Source organism: Priapulus caudatus, unplaced genomic scaffold (assembly GCF_000485595.1).
Source record: "Priapulus caudatus unplaced genomic scaffold, Priapulus_caudatus-5.0.1 Scaffold165, whole genome shotgun sequence".
NCBI classification, from domain to species: domain Eukaryota; kingdom Metazoa; phylum Priapulida; class Priapulimorpha; order Priapulimorphida; family Priapulidae; genus Priapulus; species Priapulus caudatus.
The window spans coordinates 190816-199956 of record NW_014577226.1 but is presented as its reverse complement, the minus strand read 5'-3'; the positions used below and the strand labels follow the sequence as shown (position 1 = coordinate 199956).

At 53.9% G+C, this 9141-nt stretch overlaps 2 protein-coding genes across 2 annotated transcripts in view; one reads left to right on the top strand and one right to left on the bottom strand.

Moving 5' to 3' along the window:
• Nucleotides 1–2269, top strand: part of LOC106806498 — an 85573-nt gene extending 83304 nt beyond the window's left edge. Inside the window, exons 7-9 of the mRNA XM_014808465.1 lie at nt 572–739; nt 1892–1998; nt 2264–2269. Coding sequence (XP_014663951.1) covers nt 572–739; nt 1892–1998; nt 2264–2269 — 281 coding nt within the window. The remainder of the gene's footprint in view (nt 1–571; nt 740–1891; nt 1999–2263) is intronic.
• A 602-nt stretch (nt 2270–2871) lies between these two features.
• Nucleotides 2872–4948, bottom strand: LOC106806497 (skin secretory protein xP2-like). Its single transcript, XM_014808464.1, has 2 exons — nt 3670–4948; nt 2872–3089 (listed from the first exon to the last, which is right to left on the bottom strand). The coding sequence occupies exons 1-2, from the start codon at nt 4946–4948 to the stop codon at nt 2872–2874; spliced, it is 1497 nt and encodes a 498-aa protein (XP_014663950.1).
• Nucleotides 4949–9141: the final 4193 nt, after the last annotated feature.

Sequence of the window (9141 nt, the reverse complement as noted above, 5' to 3'; positions counted from 1 at the left end):
GAGGGCGCCACGTCCATGCGTGGCTGGGGTGAGGGCGCCACGTCCACGTGCATCTCGTAGGGGGCGCTGGCTGCATCTATGATAATGTCACATCATCTGCACGTGGCCGGGTCGAGGGCTCCGTGTCGCAGGCATTCATCCTCGCCGGACGCGATGCCTCCGCGATCAATACCTCACGACCTCGCGCTCACCCGACCCGGGCGCTGTTTACCGACTCCTGACCCCTGACCTAGTGCTGGCAGCGCCTGTTCGGCTGAGAACGAACGAACGACGACGACGCGGGCAGATGGCGATCACTCGTCGTCGAAATTACGGTGGTCCGTGTTGCGTCATCGTGGCTGTAAATGGCGCGGGGTCGTATTGCCACTTATCAGGGGCATCGATCCATGATTTGCGAAGAACCCGCATGCTTCTAAGGCACTCTGGTCATTTGAGACGGTCGTATTTCGGCAGCGACACGGAACGAAAGACGAGAGCTCTGATGATGATTGAGATTTTTCCAGTCCTGGACCGTTTTTTTTTTTGCTGATTTGTGTAAAAATATCGTGTTTTTTTTGGGTTGTCGTTGCAGGTATGACAACCCAACAGATCCTCATTCCAGTATCCCTGGCAACGGCGACGGCCGGCTGTTCAGCGCAGAACGTGCAGCTAGTCACGTCGAACGGGCAGATCTTCGCCGCGTCGCTAGCCGGCCTGCAGGGTTTGACACAGCCTTTAAATATCCCCCTTCATAATTCAGGTAGCGAATTCGCTCGCGCATACACGCACTCACTGGTTTTCGATGTGATTTTTTGCGCTTGTCTGTCATTGTATAGTTTGAGTAACGAACTCTCGCACGTGCGCGAGGTTGGCGGTTTTGACTCGGCGTTTTAAGTTTCACCGACATTTTTAATTTAGCAAATTTCTTATGTGGTCGCACTTGTGCGCATGGAAGTTTCAATGCGCGGTAATTATCCAGTTTAATAGTTCAGATAGCAAACATGAGATCTGTACATCATGTCTGTCCGGCGTAGCATTTAAGTTTAGCCTCTTTGTAGTTCAGGTAGATAGCAAACCCACGCATGCACGTGCTTATCATGTGTACATAGGTTTACGCATACAGTTTCAACATGGTGATTCCCTTTATGTAGTTCACGTGTGTGTAGTATAGTCACGTAGTTTAGTAGTGAACACGACGTGTTGACGGATGCAGACGAAAAATCTCCACACACTAAAAATCAAAAATTTCAACGAAATAGAAGCTACATGTTTTAACGTGGCACTTGAATTATTCGTCTGCATAATTCAGACAGTTAAACACATCGTGCGTTGGTGGACGCAGCATTTAAATATTTCCTTTTCGTAGCCTAGGTATCTACATCCTTGAACGTGTGTGCATATAGCACAGTTTCAGTGCAGTGTATAAATTTGCCATCCTCGTAGTACACATAGAGAAATCGTGGGGTGCCGCACATGTACGTAGCATATGGTTTCGCCATGACATTTAAATTTAGTCATCGTAATTCAGGTAGAGAACTCGTGTGTGGTCACACGTGTGCGTAGCACGTATATAACGTATAGAGCATGCATAATATATTGATGCAATTGAATAACTTTATGCTTCCACCGCAATAATGCTTTCTAAAGGGCAGCGAGAAAGCAAGTGGAGTAGCTCGCCAACCTTTTATCATATAACAATGTATTATCAATGGCCCACGAGTGCGATTGTTTACACTTTGTGGCGCGTTCCACCGCCATAGTTTTCTTAGTGTAGTTTTCTTGATTATCCTTCTATGATATATTGTATCATTAATTGCACGTGCAGTGTGGCTCCCCCTTACGAGTCCGTCGCGCTGGGCGGATAGGGCAGTTGTAGGCACTGTGCTAAGATTTTGTTTGTGTGTGCTGACAGGTGTGACAACGGGTCAACAGGCAGGTGCTATCAGCAGTGCTCAGGTGGCTACAGTACCTCAGTTTATCACTAACGCAGCCGGGCAGTTGGTGGCTTTCGGTGCACAGGTATGTCACCTTCATCGTCTTCATAATCGTACACACTGTCGCAAGTGGTATATACATATATCTTTTTTTCCACATTGAAAGGAAGAACAGACAAAGATAACTTGTAGTTCACATGCTATGCTGCGAGTGAGTGAAATATCCGAATGGCTACTTACCTCGGATGATATTTCTACAGGTGTGATGGAGACAGTATTACAGTGATGGTGATCTCAAGTCTCACACTGATAATGTGTGAGAGGTGTAATGTTGTGTTTGTATCTCTCAGGAATAGGCAGATGTATAAATATGTCCGTGTATTTCTTAGGAATAGGCAAGGGTCTAAATATGTCCGTGTCTCCCTCAGGATTGGGCAATGACGTTCATCTGTTTCTCCCTCCTTCCCTCCCTCCTCACTATGTGGAATCAATAGCGCGGGGCAGCGAGACGAGACGAGGCGAACACGAGAACACGCTGTTGTTGCCGTTTAAATTTGCTGCTCTGCTGAACTCGAGGGACACTCTGAGGTGTCGATTAAACTCGATCCCCATAACGCCCGCGTTCCCCGAGTAACCGGTCGCCTCTGTCAGCATGGCAGGTAAATTAATTAGTCGCGGTAGGCAGGCGTCGTCGATCTCCCCCGGACATCGAGGCAGAAAACACGAGAACATCCATCACAATGTCCCAGATGTCTCTCCTCCCCGTTCAACAGTCTGTAGAGAGTGCCATGGCTGCACTGATGGGACGGAGGGTTGCTGAGAGAGCCCCCCTGGGCATTGTGTCCACGGTGGTGCATAGCAGGCGATATGGACTGGGTGAGGATACAACATCCAGGCATGGTCTGGGTAAGGTGCTGTGTCTGCAGTGACAGGTTAGGGGCGCTGCAGACAGGGTGCACTATGTGAGGGCGCCACGTTTTCGTGCGCGGGACTGGGCTGAGGAGGCGCCAGCGTCCATGGCGTGGCTGGGGTGAGGCGCCGCGTCCATGCGCGGCTGGGGTGAGGGCGCCGCGTCCATGCGTGGCTGGGGCGAGGGCGCCGCGTCCATAGCGTGCTGGGGTGAGGCGCCGCGCTCCACGGGCGTGGCTGGGGTGAGGGCGCCGCGTCCATTGCGTGCTGGGCGAGGGCGCCGCGTCGCATGAGAGTTGGGGGGGTGGCGTGTCTTGGGGGGTGAGGGCGGGCCACGCGTCCATGCTGGCTTGGGGTGAGGGGCGCCGGCGTTCATGGGGCGTGCTGTGGGCGAGGGCGGCGCGTTCATGCGTGGCTGGGGGACGAGGTAGGTAGCGCCGGGCGTCGCACGGGAGAGCGTGCTGGGGTGAGGGGCGGGCCGGGCGTCGCATGCGTGTCTGTGGCGAGGGTGCCTGTGCGTCCGGCGGCGGGCTGGTGAGGGGCGCCACGTGCCATGTGCTGGCTGGGGGTGGTGAGGGCGCCAGCGTGTCACTACGCGCTGCGGGGCGCCGGGTCCACGCGCTGCTGGGTGAGGGTGCCGCGGTGCGCATGCGTGGGACTGGTGAGGCGGCGCGCGTCCATGGGCGTGGCTGGGGTGAGGGCGCGCGCGTGGCCATGCGGTGGCGGGGCCGAGGGTGGGCCTGTCGCCATGCGTGGCTTTGGGGGCGAGGGCCGCGCGCGTCCACCGTGGCTGGGGCTGAAGGGCGCGCGTCCAATGCGTGCTGGGCGAAGGGTGCGCGTCGCACGCCGGTGGCTGGGGTGAGGGTGCCGCGTCCCATGCGGTGGGCTGGGTGAGGGTGGCCGGCGTCGCACGCGTGGCTGGGGTGAGGGTGCCGCGTCCATGCGTGGCTGGGGTGAGGGTGCCGGCGTCCACCGCTCGGGGTGAGGGCGCCGCGTCCAACAGCGCTGCTGGGTGAGGGGGCGCCGCGTCCATGCGTGGCTGGGGTGAGGGGTGCCGCGTCCCGCATGCGTGCTGGGGGCGAGGCCCGCGTCCACGCGCGGCTGGGTGAGGGCGGCCGCGTCCCATGCGTGGTCTGGGTGAGGGCGCCAGCGTCCACCAGAGCGCGCTGGGGTGAGGGCGCCGCGTCCGGCGCAGCCGCTGGGGCGAGGTGCGCTCCACCGCGGCTGGGGTGAGGGCGTCCGCGTCCGGTGCGCAGCTGGGGCGAGGTGCCCTGCGTCCACAATGCGCGGCCTGGGGTGAGGGTGCCGGCGTCCCCACGCGGCTGGGTGAGCGTGCCGGCGTCCCGGCGGCTGGGGCGAGGGAGCGCTCCGCGTCCACGCGCGGCTGTGAGGGTGCCGCGGTCCACGCGCTGGTGAGGGTGCCGCGTCCACGCGCAGGCTCTGTGAGCGGCGGCCGGCGTGCACGCGGCGTTGTGAGGTGCGCTTGCGCCGCGTCCACTGCGCGGGCTGGGGGCGAGGGCGCCGGCGTCCATGCGTGGCTGGGTGAGGGGTGCCGCGTCCACTGAGACGGCGGGCCACGCGCGTGCTGGGCTAAGGAGGCGCCAGCGTCGCACAGCGTGGCTGGGGCGAGGGGCGCCACGTCCACGCGTGCGGCGTGGGGCGAGGGCGCGCGTCCATGCGCGGCTGGGGCCGAGGCGCCGCGTGCCACAGGTGCTGGGGTGAGGGGCGCCGCGTTCATTGGAGTTTGCGGCTGGGGTGAGGGCGCCGCGTCCGCATGCGCGGTCTGGGGTGAGGGCGCCGGGTTGGGTCGCATGGTGGCGGCCTGGGGAGGCGCCTGCGTCTGCACGTGATGGCGTGGGCTGGGCGTAGGAGGCGCCAACGTCCACAGGGAGGTGCGCGGGGTATGTCTGGGGTGAGGGCGTCGCGTCACTGCGTGGCTGGGGTGAGGCGCCGCGTCCACGGCGCTGCTGGTGAGGGCGCCGCGTCCATTGGGCGTGCGCTGGGGTAGGGCGCCACGCCACGGCTGGCGTAGCAGGTGAGGGTGCCTGCGTGTCGCGCGGCGTTGCTGGCTGACGAGCGGCACGTTCCATGCGTGGCTGGGGCGAGGGCGCCACGTCCACGTGCATCTCGTAGGGGGCACTGGCTGCATCTATGATAATGTATGCACATCATCTGCACGTGGCCGGGTCGAGGGCTCCGTGTCGCAGGCATTCATCCTCGCTGGACGCGATGCCTCCGCGATCAATACCTCGCGACCTCGCGCTCACCCGACCCGGGCGCTGTTTACCGACTCCTGACCCTTGACCTAATGCTGGCAGCGCCTGTTCGGCCGAGAACGAACGAACGACGACGACGCGGGCAGATGGCGATCGCTCGTCGTCGAAATTACGGTGCTCCGTGTCGCGTCACCGTGGCTGTAAATGGCGCGGGGTCGTATTGCCACTTATCAGGGGCATCGATCCATGATTTGCGAAGAACCCGCATGCTTCTAAGGCACTCTGGGCATTCGAGACGGCCGTATTTCGGCGGCGACACGGATCGAAAAACGAGAGCTGCGATGATGATTGAGATTTTTCCAGTCCTGGACCGTTTTTGTTTTTTTGCTGATCCGTGTAAAAATGTCGTGTTTTTTTTTGGTTGTCGTTGCAGGTATGACAACCCAACAGATCCTCATTCCAGTATCCCTGGCAACGGCGACGGCCGGCTGTTCAGCGCAGAACGTGCAGCTAGTCACGTCGAACGGGCAGATCTTCGCCGCGTCGCTAGCCGGCCTGCAGGGTTTGACACAGCCTTTAAATATCCCCCTTCATAATTCAGGTAGCGAATTCGCTCGCGCGTGCACGCGCTCGCCGGTTTTCGATGTGATGTTTTGCACTTGTCTGTCATTGTATAGTTTGAGTAACGAACTCGCGCACGTGCGCGAGGTTGGCGGTTTTGACTCGGCGTTTTAAGTTTCACCGACATTTTTAATTTAGCAAATTTCTTATGTGGTCGCACTTGTGCGCGTGGAAGTTTCAATGTGCCGTAATTATCCAGTTTAATAGTTCAGATAGCAAACATGAGATCTGTACATCATGTCTGTTCGGCGTAGCATTTAAGTTTAGCCTCTTTGTAGTTCAGGTAGATAGCAAACCCACGCATGCACGTGCTTATCATGTGGACATAGGTTTACGCATACAGTTTCAACATGGTGATTCCCTTTATGTAGTTCATGTGTGTGTGTAGTATAGTCACGTAGTTTAGTAGTGAACACGTGTTCACGGATGCAGACGAAAAATCTCCACACACTAAAAATCAAAAATTTCAACGAAATAGAAGCGACATGTTTTAACGTGGCACTTGAATTATTCGTCTGCGTAATTCAGGCAGTTAAGCACATCGTGCGTTGGTGGGCGCAGCATTTAAATATTCCCTCTTCGTAGCCTAGGTATCTACATTCTTGATCGTGTGTGCATATAGCACAGTTTCAGTGCAGTGTATAAATTTTCCATCCTCGTAGTACACATAGAGAAATCGCGAGGTGCCGCACATGTACGTAGCATATGGTTTCGCCATGACATTTAAATTTAGTCATCGTAATTCAGGTAGAGAACTCGTGTGTGGTCACACGTGTGCGTAGCACGTATATAACGTATAGAGCATGCATAATATATTGGTGCAATTGAATAACTTTATGCTTCCACCGCAATAATGCTTCTTAAAGGGCAGGCGAGAAAGCAAGTGGATGGAGTAGCTCGCCAACCTTTTATCATATAACAATGTATTATCAATGGCCCACGAGTGCGATTGTTTACACTTTGTGGCGCGTTCCACCGCCATAGTTTTCTTAGTGTAGTTTTCTTGATTATCCCTCTATGATATTTTGCATCATTAATTGCACGTGCAGTGTGGCGCCCCCTTACGATCCCGTCTGCATAAGCTGTCCTCAGTCTTACAAAGTGTGAAGGTTTCGGCTGTGTATCGCAGGCTGCTTAGGCATCATGCTGAAGGCCTGTCTGTCTGAACGAAATAACCATATCACCCTAGATGATGTTACGACAGTCCGTCGCACTGGGCGGATAGGGCAGTTGTAGGCACTGTGCTAAGATTGTGTTTGTGTGTGCTGACAGGTGTGACAACGGGTCAACAGGCAGGTGCTATCAGCAGTGCTCAGGTGGCTACAGTACCTCAGTTTATCACCAACGCAGCCGGGCAGTTGGTGGCTTTCGGTGCACAGGTATGTCACCTTCATCGTCTTCATAATCGTACACACTGTCGCAAGTGGTATATACATATATCTTTTTTTCCACATTGAAAGGAAGAACAGACAAAGATAACTTGTAGTTCACATGCTATGCTGCGAGTGAGTGAAATATCCGAATGGCTACTTACCTCGGATGATATTTCTACAGGTGTGATGGAGACAGTATTACAGTGATGGTGATCTCAAGTCTCACACTGATAATGTGTGAGAGGTGTAATGTTGTGTTTGTATCTCTCAGGAATAGGCAGATGTATAAATATGTCCGTGTATTTCTTAGGAATAGGCAAGGGTCTAAATATGTCCGTGTCTCCCTCAGGATTGGGCAATGACGTTCATCTGTTCTTGCACACTACTGAGGGTAGAAAGACGTTCTTATGTTCTTGCACACTACTGAGGGTGAAAGTAACATAAGAACATCTTTCTACTTTCAGTAGTGTGCAATAACAGATAAAGGTCCTTTCACCCTCAGTAGTGTGCAAGAACATAAGAACGTCTTTCCACCCTTAGTAGTGTGCAAGAACATAAGAACGTCCTTCCACCCTCAGTAGTGTGCAATAACATAAGAACGTCTTTCTACCTTCAGTAGTGTGCAATAACAGATAAAGGTCCTTTCACCCTCAGTAGTGTGCAAGAACATAAGAACGTCTTTCCACCCTTTTGCACACTACTGAGGGTGGAAAGACGTTCTTATGTTCTTGCACACTACTGAGGGTGGAAGGACGTTCTTATGTTCTTGCACACTACTAAGGGTGGAAAGACGTTCTTATGTTCTTGCACACTACTACTATAAGGGTGGAGGGGCCGGGGTCGTGGATCTTGTCTTATATGTGTGCTGTTATCCCTGCATTCCTCTAGCTGATAGTGGTGGGACCTTCTCCCTTCCAGCAAACCACAAGAATGTGGGAAATACTATTTCCAATCTCTTCATAGCTCTAAATGTAGGAGAGGAATACTTTTCCACTCTCAAATACCTTCAAAGTTAGTGATGCCTTCTTCAGCTAAAACTTGAACTATCATAAAAAGGCTTGGCTTGAACTACCAAGTAAAGGTTAACCTTGAACTACCGTATAATTGGTTGGCTTGAACTACCATATAAATGTTTAACTTGAACGATCGTGTACATATTTGGCTTAAAATACCGAATAGAAGTTTGGCTCGAACTACCATATATAGGCTTGGCGTAAACTACCCCATTAATTGTCGACATATCGTTCAGTGACAGGTGTGGTAATGCGGCCGTGCCTAAAGTATTACATCAAAGCGAAACGTAACAATGATTTCCGGTAGACCATCCGGTAGACGTTGTGCACAAAAAGGCGTCTGCGAACAATCGTCAGGGCTACGAGGTGTGTCGTCGCTGACCCTTATAAACCGGCCTCGCTTCTATAAAAACCGCTCGCCGCACATAAATCATCACTCACGCGCGTTACGTCGCGCAGCCTCCATTGCATCTACGAAGCTCTGGCGATTTCTCCACGCACAGCGCGCCGCTCGTCTCGCCTTCGTAATTGCATTTGCAAAACGTCGTCAGGAAGCCTCATTGAGAGTTACGCCGTCCGTGCCATTATGCGTCGACAGTAAATGAGTGGCACGTGTTGTATATCATTGTGGCAAAGCGATGTTCACTTTGTCGAGATTTATCATTCATGAGCGTCGCTATTAAATTTCCCGAGCGCCGTCGGCATTATAATATTTCATTCTCAAACTGTATTAGGGCTTTTTATAAAGCGCGATCGTTGAAAAGCAAATTTGAATAAATGGCCTTTGCCACGCAGCAGTAGAATCAGCCCTATTATGTGCACAAAGGCCCTCTGGCCGTGTGCGCGCCATGTCAAGCGCACGTAATGTCAGGGCGCAGAATATATATAACCAAATTCAAACAACAAGGAAATTTAAATGGCAATCTGTTGGATAAATACCGCAGGGAGTTTGTCAAACCGCCAGTTTCCATTCAGCGATCGTGCAGCGCGATGATGGAAAGGCGGAGAGTGGGGAGGCAGAGGCAGAAGGGGGAGATGAGGAGTGAAGTCGTATAATGGCAGCATTTCGTGAGCAAGTGCTTTCTTAGGGAATGGC

Bases quoted from the DNA above. Each gene is read 5' to 3' on its own strand.
- LOC106806497 (XM_014808464.1), bottom strand. From the start codon at position 4,948: ATGCACGTGGACGTGGCGCCCTCGCCCCAGCCACGCATGGAACGTGCC. The intron at 3,090-3,669 runs GCGTGCGACGCG...GCCCTCGCCCAG, and splicing joins CACCCTCACCCCAGCCACCG to CACGCAATGGACGCGGCGCC.